Source organism: Chelonia mydas, chromosome 12 (assembly GCF_015237465.2).
Source record: "Chelonia mydas isolate rCheMyd1 chromosome 12, rCheMyd1.pri.v2, whole genome shotgun sequence".
Lineage (NCBI taxonomy): Eukaryota > Metazoa > Chordata > Testudines > Cheloniidae > Chelonia > Chelonia mydas.
This window is the reverse complement of record NC_051252.2, coordinates 32,458,815-32,479,776: the sequence shown is the minus strand read 5'-3', so window position 1 is coordinate 32,479,776 and position 20,962 is coordinate 32,458,815. Positions and strand designations below refer to the sequence as shown.

General features: G+C 44.9%; 1 protein-coding gene across 4 annotated transcripts in view; it reads right to left on the bottom strand.

Moving 5' to 3' along the window:
• Positions 1-4,565: 4,565 nt before the first annotated feature.
• The window catches only part of HSD17B2 (hydroxysteroid 17-beta dehydrogenase 2), a 42,335-nt gene continuing 25,938 nt past the window's right edge, over positions 4,566-20,962 (bottom strand). For 2 of the 4 annotated variants that reach the window (XM_043526502.1, XM_007059317.4), the window contains exons 2-5: positions 19,760-19,972; positions 19,135-19,320; positions 12,535-12,672; positions 4,566-6,624 (exon numbers count right to left, since the gene is read on the bottom strand). In XM_043526502.1, coding sequence (XP_043382437.1) covers positions 6,266-6,624; positions 12,535-12,672; positions 19,135-19,320; positions 19,760-19,972 — 896 coding nt within the window. In that variant the 3' untranslated portion in view covers positions 4,566-6,265. Of the gene's footprint in view, positions 6,625-11,817; positions 11,875-12,534; positions 12,673-19,134; positions 19,321-19,759; positions 19,973-20,962 lie in introns of those variants that run through there. The other 2 variants (XM_037877919.2, XM_027821772.3) reach the window with 2 other exon arrangements.

Below are 20,962 nucleotides of genomic sequence, written 5' to 3'. Positions count from 1 at the left end.
ATATTACCTTTGAAATGTGATCCCCCCCCGTGATTGAGTCTGAAAGTGTTTTAGGTTGGCGATGACTGTGACACCAAGCTGGGGGGGGGCGGGGGGGTGTTGTTAGCACTTTACTAGGTACTAAGCTTAGAAAGGAAAAGTCCAATGTACAAGTACATAACTGGCAAGGTGGTTGTACTGCTGAAAAGGCGCTGGGGGTTATAATGGAGTCAATAATATGATGCAGTTGCAGAAAACCCTACTACCATTCTGGTGTATATTAAGAGGCGTGTCCTTTGTAAGACACAAGAGGTAACTGTCCCACTCTACACAGCACTGGTAAGGCCTCAGCTGGAGTACTAGGTCCAGTTCTAACGTCCACACTTTAAGATGTGGCCAGATTGGAGCGAGTCCAGAGGAGAGGAACAAAATGATTAAAGGTGTTGAAAAAAACTGACCTCTGAGGAGAGGTTTAAAAAAAACCTGGGTGTGTTTAGTCTTGAGACAAGAAGACTCAGGGGGACCATGATAATTCTTCAGACACATTAAGGGCTCTTACAAAGAGGACAAAGACCAATTGGTCTCCATATCCACTGATGGTAGGACAAGTAGTAAGCAGCTTAAGCTGCAGCAAGCGAGATTGAGGTTAGATATTAACCTAGAAGCTGTATAATTATAAAGGCGAGTTAAACACTCGAACAGCTGCCTAAGACAGGTTGTGGAATCCCCATCATTGGAGATTTTCAAGAACAAGTTGGACAAACATTGGTCAGCAGTGGTGGATTAGACTCTGGGGTGACTGGGCCTGGGCCCAGAGGCCCCAGCCAACTGGGGGATCCTGGAAAAAAAATCTGCCACCAGATGGCAGAAGCCCAGAGCCCTGGCAGCTGGGGTAGGGGAAATCCCCATGCCATGACCCCATCCCCAGCAGAAGTTGCGGGATGAGGGAAGCCCCCCTCAGTGGCCCCTGACCCCCGTCCCATGCAGAAGCTGCAAGGTGGCAGGGAAATCCCCCCCCCAGAATGCCCCCATCCCCAGAAAGCCACCCCCCCCTCCAATGGCCCCCATCCCCAGCAGACACCACCGGATGGGGAAGCCCCCCCACCCAGCAGAAGCCATGGGGTGGCAGGGGAAGCCCCCAGTGCCCCCTGACTCTGTCCCTGGCAGATGTTGCAGTGTGGCAGGGGAAGCCCCCCGGCTCCCACCAGTGTCTTCGCCCCATCCCCAGAAGAAGCCACGAGATGACAGGGGAAGCCCCCACACCCGACCCCAACCCCATCCCTGGCAGAAGCGCCAGGCAAGCAGGGCAGGAGAAGCCCCAGCACCTGGCCCCCTGCTGTGGCCCTGGGACTGGAGAAGCTCTTTCTCCCTTGTGTGGCCCTGGGGCTGTGACATGGGGGACAGAGCTGCTCCGGTCTTGGGGGCCGCATTGTGGGGGGCAGGCAGAAAGGCGCAAACGGGTTGCACGGGTGCAGTGGGGTGAGGCAGAATGGGGGAACCCTGGGTGGAAAAGGAGCAGGTTCCTGGGGGAGGGGCAGAAAATGGTGGGGCTGTGGGCAGGACTGCAGGTGGAAGGGGTGGAACAGGAGCGGGACCACAGGCAGAAGGGGTGGGGTGGGCCCCCTCCCACTCACTCTGGCCTCGGTCCCCTTAATCTGTCTCAGGCATGCCTAGGGTTACCTGGTCTTTCCTCACATTAAGGATGTGACCAGGCAGTAAGGCAGGAGTGCTAACAGGCCAGTGTTACACTGATAGTTGGAATTTGGTGTAATAAACCATTTTGTAAACAAGTAGAGGGCAGCCAGCCAGGTGAGTTTCTCTATACACAGAACCTGGTGAAATCATGACGCTATTGAAGTCAATGGGAGCTTGTGGATTCAGTGGAGGCAGGATTTCACCCATAGGGTTTGGTGCAGCTAATGATAGACTTCCCTGGAAAGTTGAAATCATAGTATGGTATGTTACTACTTATGTTTTGGTTCTTTTACATAGTTTTCCTCCAAGAGATCTTGCAATTGGGAGAGTCAAGCTCCCTGTATTGGTTTCCTGTCTTCTATTCTGTCTGTTTTTGCCTAGCCACATCTTAATCACAGAGCTCTCTTTTGTGCATCACAGCATGGTCAAGGCCCTAGCACCTGCTTACATTTTGCACAGGTGTCAGTCATATTGCTCTGAAGAATATTCAGATGTTTATAGATATTTACTGAGTAGGTTGGCTTTTTATCAAACTGTGCCCTGAAGTTATTTGCAAGCTCCTATGCATGAGTGACCAGAAAAATGTCAGTCCCAGGTAATGTGGATATCTCGTGCCAGTACAGATTGATTCTGCTAGCGATCATTGTGTGTAAATAAATTGCATGACTAGGTGCTGTTGTTATTCTCTCCACAAAGGTGAGGCATGAGCCAGTTGATAGCTGTCTGTTCAATAATCTTTGTAGGGCACTTGATAATTCTAATTCTTATTTCGTTTTTATATGATTAATCAGTTACTCATTTGTTTCTCCATCACTTAGAGCTGCACAAAGTTTGACCATCAGGCCTTGTCCACGTCTGAATACTCGAAGGAAGAGCGTTGTAATTTATACAACCAAAAGGATCATCTTAACTGTGCAAATGGTTGTTTAGAGGGGTTGGGGGAGGAGGATGAAACATGGTTTGATCCATTGAAGCCAAAGTGAAGACTTCCATGATCCCTTTAAAAGAAAAGGAGGACTTGTGGCACCTTAGAGACTAACAAATTCATTTGAGCATAAGCTTTCGTGAGCTACAGCTCATGTCATCAGATGTGATGAAAGCTTATACTCAAATAAATTTGTTAGTCTCTAAAGTGCCACAAGTCCTCCTTTACTTTTTGCGGATACAGACTAACAGGGCTGCTACTCTGAAACATAAGCCCTTTAGGGTATCAGCTGCTTCCTTTGCTTGGTGTTTGTCACCACATTAACAATGAGATTAGGCAGGCAAGAAGAGAGGTCAGGGACTGAACTTTGCACCCCTTGATAATCTGTACATTATTCCCTGATAACCAGGAACTTCTATGCTTAAACTCTGTACCGTTCACTTTTTTTTTTTTAAATCTTAACAAAAAAAATTTCCTCCCCCCACCGTTTCCCCCAATCTATCTTTTTTTTTACTTGGATCACCTTCATAGAATGTGCTGTTGATGGTCCAGGTATGTCCAGAGCTATGTGTTTATCAGCAACGTCAAGTATAACCCTGTCCAGTTTGGCTTCACTACACAACACCAAAAGCTGCTCCAAGGGCCATCTATCCCAGCTAGCTACTTTTTGTCCTTCATGGGGAAATAAAATCTTTAGGCCAGTCTGTAAAACGCCTGGCACACACCCCATGCTGTGCAAATAAATAACCATGTATCACAATTGCAAATCTGAGATTAAATATGCGTATGAATAAAGTCAAGTAATGTGGCAAGAGTAAAAACTATTGTAATTAGGGTTGTGTTTAGAAGGCTTATGTGATAGTCTGGAAGCTACTTATTGCTGCATGGGATTTTTGAAAGAGCCTAATTGATTTATGTGCTACTGTTCCTAGGTGTCTTACGTAATCAAATAATTTAGGAGCACAAAGCCAATTGATTTTTCCCATGAAGAACAGTCACATGTTTGACTTGTGCTTCTTAGTGATGTAGCAGCAGGGTTTTTTTTGTTTTTTTGTTTTTTAAAAAAGGTATTTAGGTGCCTAGTGGGGTTTTTCAAAAATATCTAGTTGCCTAAAACTCATTGATTTAATTGGGTGTTGTGTGCCAAGGCACTTTTGACAATCTGACCAGGCCCCTAAATACCTTTAAAAATCTGATCCTTGGTCACATGTTGGACTTTCAGTTGCACTTATGCTCTCAGGTCATTTACTGTCTTTTGAAAATCCATGCATCAAGGAAGCACTTATCAGGTTATCATATGGGCCTGCTAAAAACAGCCTTGGTTCCAAAAGTTGTTACTCTTGCTTCATTACTTGGCTTTGTTCACTGAAAATCAGCATCACATAGACACAGTGTCTTGAAAATTGAAAATCTCACTTGCCAGTCAACATGTACAAATGTTGAAGGTGTTTTTAAGTCCTGATGGGGAAACAACATTTTCATTTTAATTTTTAAGCCCCGAAAACTTTTTCAGAAAAATTACCCTTAGAAGAACCAAAATTTCTCATATATGTTCTGAACCCAAAAGAGAGAATGTTTTAAAGTAAAACTTAATTTGACCATGATTGAGTTATCCCATATATGAAAGCATTTGATCACCAAGTACTTAAAATAACTTTTTTGGCACTCAAATAAAATGAAGTTATTTTTAAAACTTGCCAAGAAGCTAGTCCTCAGCAAGTGCAAATGCCTTCTCAAAAGATGTGCTTAAAGAGATACAGCTAAGAAACAAAGTTCTGTGTATGGAAATCCTGACCGGAACATAGTAAAGGTGAAAATCTCTAGGTGACATTCTGGATCCACTGAATTCAATGGCAAAAGTCCCTTTGTCTTTCAATAGGGCCAGGCTTTCCCCTTCTTTATCCCCAGGGTAAGACACACAGGATGAGTGGTGCTAAAAAAGTACAGCCATTAGTCATTTTGGCAAAAAGTCAATTTATTTGTTAGAAACCAGGCTAATTCTACTGAAAGTAGGACATCCATATATCCACACCCCAACAGGAGAGAGCATTCATAATCCGAAAGAGAGAGGACCAGCCTGATCTATTGCTATGTTCATTTCCAAAGTGAGGCTCATGACAATATGGCTTTAAACATTATGGGCTAGCTTGAGACTTTAAGAGTCAGACCTGGGTAAGGGATGCCCTCTGCCCCTTCCCCTTTACTAGGTGCAGCATGCTTCTGCCACACCATTCTGCCTTTGCCCCCACTCCCCTGTGCTAGCTGGGCTGATGGGAAGCAGAGATAAGGTGATGCCTGACCCTCTCTAACCCCTGCCCCACATTCACCTACCAGAGAGGGAAGGGAGACCCCTGAAGCTTTTCTCCCAGATGGTGGGAGAACCTGACCACACCCAGGTGGCTCCAGTACAGACCCTACTTCCTTACTACTTACAAGGGGGCCCTGCCCTTTGCAGGCTTTCTTAAGTCTCTCTGGATGGGGGAATCAAAAGGAAAGTCAAATGCCCCGATGCATTGGAGGGTATCTCCTTCCCAGGATCTCCCAAAGGTGTTGGGGGTGGGGGGCCCACAGTAGTGCCAACGATACCACCTGCATAGGAGTTTTGAGAGATCTCTCTGGCGGGGCTGCTGAGCGGGCTTAGAGTGTGAGCTCACTGCACTGTCTGTAGGGTTGGGGTGAAGATCTCATGGCTGTAGCTTGAGAAGTCACTCCAGCAGTCTCCTGCTTACGGCAATCATGCTCCGCGCCCATCTGTCTGCAGTTTAGTTTCCTCCTTTTTAAAGGCACCCTCCCTACCATACATTGTTGACAGGGCTGAGGGGATGGGGCTAGCCTTGGCACCCAGGATCTCTGGCCCCGTCCTCATCAGCATGGGGTCTATAACCCCAACAAGGGAGTACCAGGAATGCAGCCCCCTTCCTTCCTTCCACATCCTGAAGCCATCTTCAGAGAGTGTTAATGCAACAATGTGGGGTGGGATCTTATGCCCCTGTCGGCACGGAGGCCTGTGTCATACAATGTGTGGTTTCATAATGAGCTTCATAATGTGTGGCATTCACTGGCCGGATGAAGCAAACTCAGCAAAAAGGTGGACGGACAGGGCATGGAGACTGAGCTAGCCACTTACTTCCCAAAGAGAAAGGCACAATGTGGGGTAAGGGGCACTGTGAGGGGAAGTCATCACTGTTCCTGCTAGTGCTGCCCTTCCTCCACCTTTCATGAACCCTAAGAGCTTGTCTACACTTACTGGGGGTTCAATGCGTGGCGATCGATGCATCGGCAGTCGATTTAACAGGTAAATCGACCACTGATCATGCTCCTGTCGACTCCTGTGTTCCACCTGAATAAGAAGCGCAAGGGGAGTTGACAGGAGAGAGTCACCAGTCAACATAGCATAGTGTGGACCCTGTGGTAAGTAGATCTAAGTTATTCATTTAGCTGAAGTTGCATAATTTAGATCAATCTCCCCCCGCACCACCATCACCACATAGACAAGGCCTAAAATACACAAAGCTTCAAGATTAACCCAGTTGCCCAGCAGCTGGAATGCAACTTGGTGAGCAAAGGGCCCCAGTAAATTACAATGTAGCAAACGCTGTCTTCACACAAAACCTTGCCCTGGTCTCACGGTGTAATTTAAAATGCTGATTGAATTCCATACTCTGCCTACGTGTTCTTGTTTTTGGCCTCTGATGCCTTTAACGCGCTGGGTACACTCTTGGTACTTTGCATCTTACCCATGAAAAAATCATAAAACCAGAGAGGAAAATAGCAAAAGGTACATAGACTTAGGTAAGCACTTTTGCCTGGAGTGTATAAACCATGTGGACTCTTTGCCAATAAAGCATGGAGAACATCATCTAGTACTGGAGAGAGGTCAGAGTCACAATGAACTGGCATGTCCAGGAGGAAATTTTTCAGTGCTTGAATGTAGTCTTCACCATAATCTTTCTTCACATCTGGTGTGAGATTCTCCAGAAGATGCTTTTCTTGCTTAGCCCACAGCTCAGATGTACCTTGGATGCCTGGAATAACAGACTAAAGTTTATGAGTTTGGGCTTTTGTACATTAACTTGACAATCCAGTTCAACTGGTAAATAAGTACATTGAGTCTTTTCCTCCCTATCTTGTTCTGCACATCTAAACTGCATCAAAAAGTTTCATTATTTGATGGTAAGCCCGAAGTTTTTAAAAATATAACAAAAGTATGGCTAAGTTGCAGCTAGAACAGGACAGGACAGCCTACTGTAAAGTATGGATTGAGGGACTTCACTCCTTTTTCGTTTTTGCTATCAAGCTTGTACTTTGCTAACGTAAACCATATCTAAACACAGAGGAAGAGACAGGAAATTTTAGAGCCCTGCCCCTTATGAAAAACAAACATTCTCAGTAAGGCCATTCCAAGTTGTTTTCCATGGAAAGTGTAATGGGGGTTTATAGGTAAGGAAAATTCTCTTTGCTTTTTAATGTCTTTGTAAACACAATTTTTAGTGCTAATAAAAGGTGCTGAATAGATAGCACTGGAAACTCAACCCTTCTATTTTCCTCACCAAAAGAACAAGCACATCCACAGAGACTGGGAATGCCGGCGTCCTCATAATGCTCTTCTACAGGCCCTCAACTATGTTTTGTAGGGCCTAGTCTCCAAGTACTTAAACTAGCTAGCTAGACACCACTACTTTGGTTTCCACTGAATGCTTGAAATCTCTTCTGTGACTTGTAACTTTTGTGACTTGGAAAGGAATTCTGTAGAAACCTGGTTTTCTTCTCTAACAGGGTGGAGAGAAGAAGAATTTAGAGTTGAAAGGGCTATTGGAATGTGGGTAGGAGAGATTAAAAAGATAAGCGCCTCAGTTACATAGTAAAAATGAGTAGCATCTTGAAACAATGCACCAGGACACCCATTATGCAGATGGAACCCATTACATGGGAAAACTGTTTGATAAAGAGAATTAGAACACTGTGTCCTATGCAGTTTTACCTATTATTGGCCAGATTTGAAGTTCTTCATTAGTTCTTGTGGCTTCCTTAATCAAGTCAAACCCACACAGAAGTCTGTTTTTTGTTTTTGGCAAGGCAGATAAAGACAAAGAGAAGAAATGATTGCCTCCCCCATTAGGAATGACTGACAAACACATAGCCCTGGTCTACACTACAAGTTTAGGTTGAATTTAGCAGTGTTAGGTCGATTTAACCCTGCACCCGTCCACACAACCAAGCCTGTTTTGTCCATTTAAAGAGCTCTTAAAATCGATTTCTATACTCCTCCCTGGCAAGGGGTTTAGCACTAAAATCGACCTTGCTGAGTCAAATTTGGGGTAGTGTGGACACAATTCTACAGTATTGGCCTCTGGGAGCTATCCTAGAGTGCTCCATTGTGACCCCTCTGGACAGTACTCTCAACTCAGATGCACTGACCAGATAGACAGGAAAAGCCCCGGGAACTTTTGAATTTCATTTCCTGTTTGGCCAGCGTGGTGAGCTGATCAGCAGAGGTGACCATGCAGTCCCAGAATTGCAAAAGAGCTCCAGCATGGACCGAACAGCAGGTACTGGATCTGATCGCTGTATGGGGAGACGAATCCGTGCAGGCAGAACTCCGTTCCAAAGGACGAAATGCCAATATATATGCCAAAATCTCCAAGGGCATGATGGACAGAGGCTACAACAGGGACACACAGAGGGCCGCATGAAAACTAAGGAGCTCAGGCAAGCCTATCAAAAAACAAAGGAGGCAAAGGACAATCCCTTCTCCCCGGCAGCCGGGAAATGTTCATCACCCTGGAGCCAATACCCTCCCAAGGCAGGCTCCTGGACCATGAAGCCGGAGAAGGCACCTCTGGTGAGCGTACCTTTTAAAATATAATACAGGGTTTAAAAGCAAGCGTGTTTAATGACTAATTTGCCCTGAAGACTTGGGATGCATTTGCGGCCAGTATAGCTACTGCAAAAGTCTGTTAACGTGTCTGGGGACGGAGCGGAAATCCTCCAGGGACATCTCCATGAAGCTCTCCTGGAGGTACTCTAAAAGCCTTTGCAGAAGGTTTCTGGGGAGGGCAGCCTTATTCCGTCCTCCAAGGTACGACACTTTACCACGCCGAGCCAGTAGCAAGTAGTCTGGAATCATTGCAGCGAATGGGCCCGGGCTTTGGTGGCATTCAAGCAACATCTGTTCTTCATCTCTCTGTGTTAGCCTCAGGAAAGTGATATCATTCATGGTCACCTGGCTGAAATACGGGAAATTTGTTTAAGGGGACACTCTGAGGTGCCCATTCCTGCTGGGCTGTTTGCCTTTGGCTGAAAAGAAATCCCCCCCGCTGCTAGCCACGCGGTGAGGGGAGGCCCGTTCAGGCTGAGCTGTTCGCGTTTGGCTGACAGGGATCTTCCCTGATACTAGGCACGCGGTGTGTGCTTGTGTGTGGGATGGGGGGGTGAAGCGATCATCCCAGAGAATTGGTGGGGGGGGTTGTGCTGCACATTCACCCTAAAACCACACCCCCTCTTTTTAAATCGGCAACCCAACAGGCTTTGCTTGGTATGGGAAAGGAGGGCGCTGCTGTTTGAAACCATTCCCACGTTATGAAGGTTGAAGAAGTTGAAACCCTTTGCCTTACCATGTCTGCCTGCAAGCCGAATTCTGTTGCCCAGCTGAGCATGTGTGATGTCTCACACCAAACTGGCAGGCACTCAATATAAGAGGTAAAATGCAACCTTGTACCAAAAGCACATGTGCTATGTAACGTGAATCACTCGATTCAGTGTGAAATAGTTTTCTCTTTGTTCTCTAAAATCAGGGCCAGCTCCAGGCACCTGCTTTCCAAGCAAGTGCTTGGGGCGGCCGTCAGAATGGGGCGGCAGTCCATGTCCCATGGTGGCAATTCGGCGGCAGCTCCGCTGCTCTTCCCGCCGCCGCAGCAATTCAGCAGCGACTGCTTGGGGCGTCAAAATTGGGAGAGCTGCCCCTATCTAAAATGTGTCTTTTTAAATACTACTCTCCCTTTTTTTCCCCTCCTGCAGCTGCAAATGTTTCTATGCTCTCCCATCATCTCCATCCCAGAGGCTAGCGCAGATTAGAAGGCAAAAAAAAAAAGCTCTCGTGATGACATGTTCTCAGAGCTCATGCAGTCCCGCCGCACTGAAAGAGCTCAGCAGAATGCATGGAGGCAAACAATGGCAGAGTCCAGGAAAGCGTTAAATGAACACAATGAGAGGAGGGAGGAGCACGATGAGAGGAGACAGGATGCAATGCTGAGGCTAATGGGGGAGCAAAGTGACATGCTCAGGCATCTGGTGGAGCTGCAGGAATAGCAGCAGGAGCACAGACCACCGCTGCAGCCCCGATATAACCGCCTGTCCTCCTCCCCAAGTTCCATAGCCTCCTCACTCAGACGCCCAAGAACACGGGGCGGAGGGGGGAGGCTATGGGCACCCAGCCACTCCACCCCAGAGGATTGGCCAAGTAACAGAAGGCTGGCATTCAATAAGTTTTGAACTGTAGTGTGGCCTTGTCCTTCCCTCCTCTCTTCCCCCACCCCACCCGGTGCTTCCCTCGTCACCCACCCCTACCTTGCAAGTTTCCCTCCATTTGTGTGACGAATTAATAAAGAATGCATGATTTTGAAATCATAATGACTTTATTGCCTCTGAAAGCAGTGATCAAAGGGGGGAAGTTGGTTGGCTTACATGGAAGTAGAGTCAACCAAGGGGGCAGGTTTTCATCAAGGAGAAACAAAGAACTGACACTGTAGCCTGGCCAGTCATGAAACTGGTTTTCAAAGCTTCTCTGATGCGCAGGGCACCCAGGTGTGCTCTTCTAATCACCCTGGTGTCTGGCTGCACGTAATCAACTGCCAGGTGATTTGCCTCAACCGCTCACCCCGCCATAAACGTCTCCCCCATACTCTCACAGATATTGTGGAGCACACAGCAAGCTGCAATAACGATGGGAATATTGGTTTCACTGAGGTCTAACCTAGTCAGTAAACTGTGCCAGCGAGCTTTTAAACGTCCAAATGCATTCTACCACCATTCTGCACTTGCTCAGCCTATAGTTGAACTGCTCCTGACTACTGTCCAGGGTGCCTGTGTATGGCTTCATGAGCCATGGCATTAAGGGGTAGGCTGGGTCCCCAAGGATAACTATAGGCATTTCAACATCCCCAATGGTAATTTTCTGGTCTGGGAAGTAAGTTCCTTCCTGCAGCTGTTGAAACAGACCAGAGTTCCTGAAGATGCAAGCATCATGAACCTTTCCCGGCCATCCCACGTTGATGTTGGTGAAACATCCCTTGTGATCCACCAGTGCTTGCAGCACCATTGTAAAGTACCCCTTGCAGTTTACGTACTGGCTACCAGGGTGGCCCGGTCCCAAGATAGCGATATGCGTTCCATCTATCGCCCCACCACAGTTAGGGAACCCCATTGCAGCAAAGCCATCCACTACGACTTGCACATTTCCCAGAGTCACTACCCTTGATAGCAGCAGCTCAGTGATTGCATTGGCTACTTGCATCACAGCAGCCCCCACAGTAGATTTACCCACTCCAAATTGATTCCCAGCTGACCGGTAGCTGTCTGTCATTGCAAGCTTCCAGAGGGCAATCGCCACTCGCTTCTCAGCTGTGAGGGTTGCTCTCATCTTGGTATTCTTGTGCTTCAGGGCAGGAGAAAGCAATTCACAAAGTTCCGTGGAAGTGCCCTTACGCATGCAAAAGTTTCGCAGCCACTGGGAATCATCCCAGACCTTCAACACTATGCGGTCCCACCAGTCTGTGCTTGTTTCCCAGGCCCAGAATCAGCATTCCACAGCAGGAACCTGCCCCATTGCCACCATGATGTCCAATTGCCAGGGCCCGTGCTTTGAGAGAAGTCAGTGTCCATGTCCTCATCACTCTCATGATCACGCTGACATCGGCTCCTCGCCTGCTTTTGTAGGTTCTGCACATACTGCGTGAGGCATTTACAACGTTCACAACAGCAGCAGTGATCTAAGCGGGCTCCATGCTTGCCGTGGTATGGCGTCTGCAGGAGAGCAGAGTTGCAGCAGAAGTGGCGGATGACGACAGATGCCACAAGAATAGATATTTATACAGAACGACGAGAGGACCTGCGAAGTGGATTCATGGAACGAGGAGAGCAGAGTTGCAGCGGAAATGGTTGATGACGACTGTTAGCAGTCCTACTGCACCATCTGCTGACAGCAGCACCCAGGACACAACAGCAGCCATGGAGGTGAGCTGAGCTGAGTGGGCTCTATGCTTGCCATGGTATGGCGTCTGCACGGAAAAAAGGCGCAAAACGATTGTCTGCAGTTGCTTTCATGAAGGGAGGGGCGACTGACGACATGTACCCAAAACCACCCATGACAATGTTTTGCCCCATCAGGCATTGAGAGCTTAACCAGAATTCCAATGGGCAGCAGAGACTGCGGGAACTGTGGTCACCCACAGTGCACCGCTCCGTAAGTCGATGCTAGCCACGGTAGTGAGGACACACTCCGTCGACTTAATGCGCTTAGTGGGGACATACGCAATTAACTGTATCAAATAGATTTCTAAACATCGACTTCTATAAAATCAACTTAATTCCATAGTGTAGACACACCCTTAGGCATGCCACTGCCTAGTCATTCACTACATTCTATTCATCAGGAAAGGCAAAATAAGGTTTTCAGTCATCCCTTGGTAAAGATTATTGCCTAAAGGTTAGCTGCTTGGAAGCAAAAAAATTGCTCACTACCCATGTAGGGGGAGGTTGGTGGGTTTTTGTTTTTTTTAATTCCCTTAAGAAAGCTGGCTCAATTTGAGTAATGGAAGAGAAGTATAGGAAGTAACTGTGACTGCTGAGAATCATTCATGACTTTTACTTGAGGATGTTGGTCTCTAAGGAATAATCTGAAGGAAGAAGGAGAACTAGCTGAAATGTCAAATACGTACACGTTCTGAAGCCTGCTGGATGAACTGCAGCAACTTTAATTCCCCATTTGGCAAGCTCCTGCCTCATTACTCCAGAAAACATGGACAGAGCGGCTTTTGATGCACCATATGCGGCAAATCTTGGCATCGGAATGCCTCCTACAGGAGCAATATAAACCATGATAAAGTTTGACTCCAGTACTTTCTGGGCTACTGAAACTTTATTTCAATAATTTAAAAGAATGATCATAGCATAACCCAAAATTATGCAGCTCTCACTGAGGTTAAAGACAAGACATCGCAGGACTCTTTTTTCTGGCACAAAAAAAAAAATTCTTAAATCAGCAGTAGCTCGAAGCAGCTGCAGTCAGAATCACACCTGGTCATCCGTCACTTTTAAACATAGGGAGAGTAAATTGTATTGCATTTTGGGATACAATGCAGAGAATCACAATTGCAGTTAGATTCAGAAAGGGAAATCACACAGAGAACATGTTAGATAGTGTTAATAATTAAGCAATGGTGTTTTGTTCTGTTGTTTTTAATGGGTGAATAAAGGCAGTGGATTTGAAGTCCCCATCAGTTAACACAGTCTCAATTCCAGTTTTAAAGGCCATGTCTACACTACAGAATGATGACAGGTTTCAGAGTAGCCGCCGTGTTAGTCTGTATCCACAAAAAAGAAAAGGAGTACTTGTGGCACCTTAGAGACTAATAAATTTATTTGAGCATAAGCTTTCATGAACTATAGCTCACTTGAGCTGTAGCTCACGAAAGCTTATGCTCAAATACATTTGTTAGTTTCTAAAGGTGCCACAAGTACTCCTTTTCTTCTTACTGCAGAATTATGTCGACATAACTTACGTGGGCATATAGCTACCACAGTTATTAAATCACTTGTATATGTCCACACTTGACTCCTTATGTCAGCAATGCATGTCCTCACCACGAGCACTGGTATCAATTATAGTGTCAGTGTGTGAGGCATTGTGGGATAGCTTCTGGAGGCCAGTAACAGTGAATGGAAACAACACAGCGTCTATACTGACACTGCATCCTCCTAATTACTTTGACCATGTCTCTACACTGCTCGGGGAGGTGGTGTTACTAAATTGGCTCAGAGAGGCACTGACGTTTTCAGGAGTCAAATTTAAGTGAAGACACTTCCACAGGTAGGTCGACGCAAGGCATCTTATGGCAACCTAACCATGTAGTGTAGACCAGGCCTTATAAAACCACCTCATATACCAGCAGTAGATTCTCCATGTGTTTTTAACATCTGCTTGAAAAAGGTGAGATTAGAGCTAGGATAAATCTATTAGGCCAAACCAAACTTCGCCCAACTGAAAACATCACCAATAAGGCGCCGGGAGCCCAAAGGTCACAATTACATTGCATAAAAGGGAACAGATATAGTCACAGGTCCCAGAATGCATTGCACTATTTCCATCCAACCAGCCTTCCTTTGGATCAAGAAAATGCAACAGTATACTGCCTTAGGGAAGAGTTGGAAAACAACAAGAATTTCTTGAAAAACTCCAAAAGCAACTGAAAATTTAACAAAATTTGGGGGGAGAAAATTTCCAATTTTTCAGAATTTTTAGGTTTTGAAAACTGAAAAATTTTAGAAAACTAATTTTTTATATGAAAACTTTTCTTTTTGACAGAAAATTTTCAACCAACTTTTGTAGGGAACTTTAATCTCCAAAGGCCATGCTTTTACAGTGAAGAGGATGGCTGCAGGAGAGTATAGAACACCCGGTGTCAGATTAGAACTCTCTTCCAATAGGTCATCAAGCCCAACCCCCTGCTGCACCCACAGTTAGTCTCACTGGTACTTGCACTACATGCTCAAAATAAGACACACATAATGCCATGCTCTGTTATTAAAAGGCCATTAAAAGGACAATTACTCATTGTCTTCTGCGTAATCCGAACTGACATTAACTCCTTCTTCCTTAAACCGACAACATTCCTTTCCTTTCAGGTCAGTCTAACCTTAACTCGAGTTAAAGCGCATCCTTCCCCCACCCAGACACAGGCAAGCACAGACCATGCATAATGCGACTTCCCTAACTGTTCTGCTAATGTTTTACCAAAAGAATGCACACTCCCCTTAATATCGGCACATTTATCAGCACTGGCCAGGGTATACATGCATTCATGTAAATACAGTATTTGTAAGTAAAGTGGGTGTGACCAAAGCACCCCTGGATTCACACCCTACACACTACTGTAATCATCTTTGTACAAAACATGCCTGGTGAGGTATCATTTAAAAATGATAACTTGCTGGTCAGTAATATGAACGTGAAATGAATGTAGCAACAGTGAATGTAAAGTTATGAATTCCCCGTTTGATGTTATTAGATGCATGTTCATAACCAGACTACACTGCATAGGCAAAAGTTGTTAAACAGGTCTATCCTAAACAAAGGAATGTGTGCTTATCTCAATTTACATATAAGCAGTAAACAGGGTCCTCAGTTCAACAGGGGAAGGAGAGAGCAGGAAAAAGAACAATTTGCATTTCAGCAAACACAAGTGGGTGGGGGAATAAAGCATGGCACGTCCTTGTCACCAGACTTCATGTCACCTTCATCTTTACTTAAATAAACTTTGAGGGGTAACCTTCAGAACCACTTCAAAGGTTCATTAGAGTATAAGAAAGGGGCAGAAAACCCCAAGTTCTCTCTTTCACCTCAGAAACCAAAAGCACCAGCCCCTTTGGGCCTATGGGAGAGATCCTAACCAAGGAGCGGCTCAGTCACCATCTTGCTGGAAGACAGTGGGTGAGAAAGGCCATCTTAAACGAATCCTTGAACCAAACCTTGCTAGGTTAAAATTTAGACTTACTTGCATGTTTTCACTTTTATTTGCTGGTAGCGATTTCTAACTCTCTCCCCCATACCTGAATTCACTTAAAATCCCATCTTCTTTTGTTCATGACTTGTTTTATTTTTAATCTAAACCAACCCAGGACAGTGTTTAAACTGAACTGTTTGGTAACTCCAGTCAAAGTTGCAAACTGTTGAATATTGACACCTTAAAGGGGCAATTAACTTTAATATCCCACCATAGGTGGTGCACATAATAGGCCAGGGAAAGCTAAACCTTCCCTGGCACAGCCCCTGCCATTGGATGCCGGGTTGCAGGTTTTTACTTATTCTTATGTGTTAGGCAGGTTCTGGGGCAATTTAGGAGATGGTATTTTCTATTCAGCTTCTGGGGTTCATCAGTAATCTCCCTGGACTCCAGAGAGATTAATGGTGAACCCTGGAAGCTGAGTACCAGATACCACCTCCTCAGCCACCCCAGAACCTGCATGGCACATACCAAAAGCTCAGCGTTCTTCCGTTGGATGGCTGGAGGAGGCTACTTGGGCCAGCCAGGCTACTTCAGCAGCAGGGGGGCTCAGGGTTCCAGTGGGCCTGGAGCTTCTCTGGCCAGAGGGGGCCTTGTGCAGAAGGGGGCTATCCTCCCTGATTGGGGTGTCCACCCACCACCCATGTATCCCGCTGATTGCTCCAGGAAAGGACATTTCAGAACACACGTTTTGGGGGAAATTCGGGGCTGGGGAAAGCGTGGAGTCACCTTGCCAGTTGGTAACCACGGCTGGTGGAAGCCAGTGGAAATCTGTGGTATTGCAGGAGGCTCCAGGATCCAAAGCATTGGATCAAGGCTGCCCAATACATAGACAGAGCACATGCTCATTGCTGACTGGCAGCATCCATCCCAGGCAGAGAGCCAGAGTGGCAAGGCACTCAGGGTTCCAGGGTAAGAGGTGACAGAATCTCTTACTGATCTGGATTGCAACCCAGAATGTGACAGCAGGATCATTTGATATGCCTCTAAAGGCAAGTTATTAAAAGGTCCCTAATTGCTAATTTTGTGCCAGAAATCAATTCTGGGGCATAAATGATAGGAATTCAGACATCTACCTGAATGCACCTACAATGCAAACTTTATACTCACACATTAGGCTGGTGTCTACATTCTATCATTTGTGCCTGCAATGGACGTTAGACGTTAGACACAAAATCAGAAGCCACATTTTGAAAACAAACCTTATGTGTAATGTTTCTAACACCAACTCAGTACTTCCAATTCCATTAAACCTGTAAATGCTAAAACAGTAAACACGCTTTTAGGTTATGTGGACAGTCGCCAGACATACTAAAACACAAAAGATTTCAAAGCAAAAGTAAAACCATCTCCTGTAACAGTTCCCTATCTTTAAAGTGGGACTAATAATGTTTCCCTACTTCCTGGGGCATTTGAGGATAACTACACTGAAGATTGTGAGGTGCTTCGAGATCTATGGATGACAAGCACTATGTAAGAAATAGGCATTATTATAAACTGGGAGAATTAATGGAGCACAGAGCTCTGCTTAGCTGGGCAATGCAGCAGTAAGACACCCAAGCCACTGGCTTTGTGGTGATCACAGACCTGCGTGAATGTATCAGCTTGCCACTCCGTGCCCTCAGCTGGCTTCCTTCCTTGCTATTGTTCGTACATCTTACCGCTTTCTGGACACTTGTCACAAACCAGATTCAGCAGCTGAAATTGGCAAATGTCTCTGCTCTTACATTCAGCACCTGGCTGCCAGCTGCACTGCAAACGAAGGTTCGGAGCAGCCAAAACAAGTCAAAGGAACATTTTTAAACAAACCGATACAGTAACCCTTTAACTTTAACCCAAACCAAACTCTCTTCTGGCAGTGTGGGATCCTGCATCTAGGAGCTCTAACACCTCAGCTACTGGCTGCCAACTCCTATTATCGCACATGTTTCCAGGTGATCACCCAAATTAGAAAAGACGGTTTTAAAATGCTCGATCCACTGTTTCCTTCACTGTAAAATTATAAGGTCTCATAGATATGAAAACATGACCTGGAGATAAGTCCATCATTGCATAGAAAGGTGACTTTTTTCCATTGGCTTGCTGAGGGAGCATATAATTTTGGGGTAACTAAGTTAGGTGGAGCCACACACACAAAAAAGGGTGAAATTTTGGATCCATCAAAATCAATGGCAAAATTCTCATTGACTTCCATAGGGCCAGGATTTCACCCTGAGTATGAGCACTTGAGTTTGCTCGTACCAGAGCCAATGAGAAATTGCCATATACTTCAGTGGGAGCCAGCTAGTTGAAATACAGATCCCTTGTTATGTCACATCATCTCCAAAGTTATACCAATGCATTTAAAATTTGTGTAAGCCAACAGTCGTTGCTCAAACTAGTGAGGTGGACGATAGCCCCGATGTGAGTTTCCAAGTACCACTTACGGGCATGAATTTGGCTGTTCTGTGACAAATAACTGTGCCCACAAAACTGTATTCGCAAACGTGGAGGCTGGGATAAAAATACGTCCCTCAACATGAATTGAAATCTTTTTTTATTTAAAAAAATATATATATTTCAGACCTTAAATTGTTAACAGGCTATTCTGCCTGAGTGGGCTTCAACACTGTCACACACAGAACCCTCCTGAATGGACACTTATCAGTTATGTTCTGTTTGGGGACCACCTCATTGGACCCCCTGTTCTTTAAGCCCAATTTGTCTAAACAGTGTCCAAGCTCTGCCTGTGGGTGGGGTCCCTAGGCAGACTCCTGGGATGCAGATCTTTTATCTAGCAGCCCAGTCCCTGGGACTAATGCTGACCTCTCAGAGTTCTCTGTAGCTTAAATACGCCCTATCGCAGAACTCCACCTGCAGGGGCACACAGCGTTTAACTGCTCAGTGGCACGCAAGTGAAAGCCAACAGACGCACCCACTCTGCACAGGACTGTAAACACACATACTCTTGATTTAACCTGAGGGGTAAGCAGATCTAGACAAAAATCATAAACACCCCAATAAACATCTCCCTGCCTCAGTTTCCTCACCATCCTGGAGAGTTCTTTGGATTTGGGCAGAGACCTCTTAGGTGCCCAGGATCCTTCCCCTTCAGAATCATGGCTCTTCTCTCCCTTTCAAGGTCAGCTAGTTTTCTAGGACCGTGGGTGGGCCCATAATTAGACAGAAAACCCCCACTACGAAAACTTGTCCCTCACTCCTACCCAAAGCTTCCTGATGTCTTGCTCTGTGAGTCCCTCAAGTTTGTGTGTGCCAAGGGGTCCTGGAACAATTTTTAGGGGTTCTAAGAGCCATTGAACCAATCTGTAAACCCTGCATATGACAGAAACCACTTCAAGCCAGGGGGTCCTGCAGGAACACCCCCCGACCTCTAGTTCCAGCACCTATGTTTGCGCCCCTACCAACACCTGGTTTCCTTGTTCTCCTGCTGGGGATTTTCCACCTTTCACATCCAGATCTAGGCATGCTAGATTATTATATTAGTTTCTATGGAACAAGAGTTAATGTCTCTAGGATGCTACTGTTTTTATCCCTATAAAACTCTTCTTCTTTACGGGTTGGTTACCGGAGGCAGTCACTAGACAAAATAGACGGTTCATTACAGAGGCCTATAGATAATGAAATAAGCAGATATGGACTTCTGAGAATTAGCAAACAGAGATATATTGACCAAAACCTTGTTCAATATTTACATCAGGTAAATTCTAAATAATTATTGGTATAGCACCATCAACTTGAAACTTTAGTTTAACTCACCTGCCATACTTGATATATTAATTAGCCTTCCTTTGGATTTCCGAAGTAACGGTAAGAACATTTTGGTCACCTCTACATGCCCAAAGAAATTCACATCCATACACTGCTTGTACACACTCATGGGCAGCAGCTCACCATCTGCAGTAAACCCCAGGATTCCAGCATTGTTGACAACACCCCATAACCCTGAGAAAGAGAAGAAAACATACACTGCTGTTACAGAGTCCATGCTGCCAGAGAAGGTAAGTAAATATAACTTCCCTAACAAGGAGAAAGCACAACTGTTAAAATGCCAGCTTCTAGTCTGGTTGGCCCAGCCAAAACCAAAGTTAGGATGCTGTGCAATTGTAGGTACATGTGCCCACATTGCACCTTTCCTCCTCTCGGCCCACTTGCTTCTTGTAGGTGGCACACTAGTGCCATTTGACAAGGATCCCGTTTTTGGAGTGCTCCATAAAGCAAAAGTTTCTTCAATATAAATATCCTTACTGGTATAGAGGTACAGAGATGGGGTGGGAAATGCAGAACACACACACACACAGACACATTTTCAAACAGTGATGCATGGAAGCCCCTTGCAAGAGGTATCTGCACACCACCCCGTAAAATGTCACAGAAACCATACCTGTATTTTGCACCATCTCTGAAATGTTAAGATAGGCTTCCTTAATTTGTGAAGAACTGGTTATATCCAGCTGCAGGACACAAAGTCTCTCGGAACAGCTTCTTTTTAATTCTTCAGCCCCAGGTCCTTTTTTATTCAAGACACTAGCAAATACAACAAATCCTAAATTGTCAAAGTACTTTGCCAATGCATGTCCAATCCCGGAATCACTTCCTGAAAACGTCAAAATCAGAAAGACACCTTAGGCAAAATAAAACAAAAACTCCTTCCTAAACAGGGCTGTAAGAATGTTTGTTTCTGTTAGTTTTTTTGGTTCACTAACTGTTCAGGAAAAATAATTGTTTTGAGTTGGTCTGAAATGATTTATTTTTTTTTAAATTTTCATTGAACCGAAAAATTAAAAAACATTTGTTTGGGTCAAATGAAACATTTTGTTCGACCCTAAAAGAAACATTTGGTTTTGTTTTGGGTGTGTTTTTTAATCTTTCAAAATAAAATTAAGATAAAATGAAGCAAATTGCAAAATGAAACGTTTCATATTGTTTTTTTTATTATTATTATTATTGTGTGATTTTTGACAAAAAAATCAGTGAATTTGACACAAGTCACTGAAATATTTTGGGTCAACTCAAATCCGCATGGTTTGGCAAAAAAAAAGTTGACTGAAAACTTTCGCACAGTTCTTCATCATCTATTAAGAATAATATAATAATGTAAAATGACTGCCAGGAAAACCATGCATACATCCAAATGGAGGCCAAGTAAAGGATCCGTAGATAATTGGTCCGTTAGTGCATTGGTGTTTAACATGCAATGTAAGTAGGCCTGGCAGAATTCAATTTTTGTTTTTTTTATAATTTTGATGGGTAACAGATGTTTATTTCTAAGCATTTTTTTAGATTTGGAATCTGTATAAGTTCTCACATTGCAGGAAATTCTGTGGCTCGGACAATTATTTAATGGCAGCGTTCACTGAGATTCAAAAAGCTAAACCTTTATAACCTTTCAAATGCAAGCTGTCAACATCACATGTTGAAATATACAAGGCAAATACCCTTCAATCAAACCCTAAGTTCTCAAGCAGCATTTTTCGTACTTTACCTCTCTGCAACTTTTGATTATTGATGAAAGTATTTTTTGTTGGTTTGTGTGTGTGCTGTGAAATTGACGTTTACTGACATTTACTGATAGAAAGCTAATCAT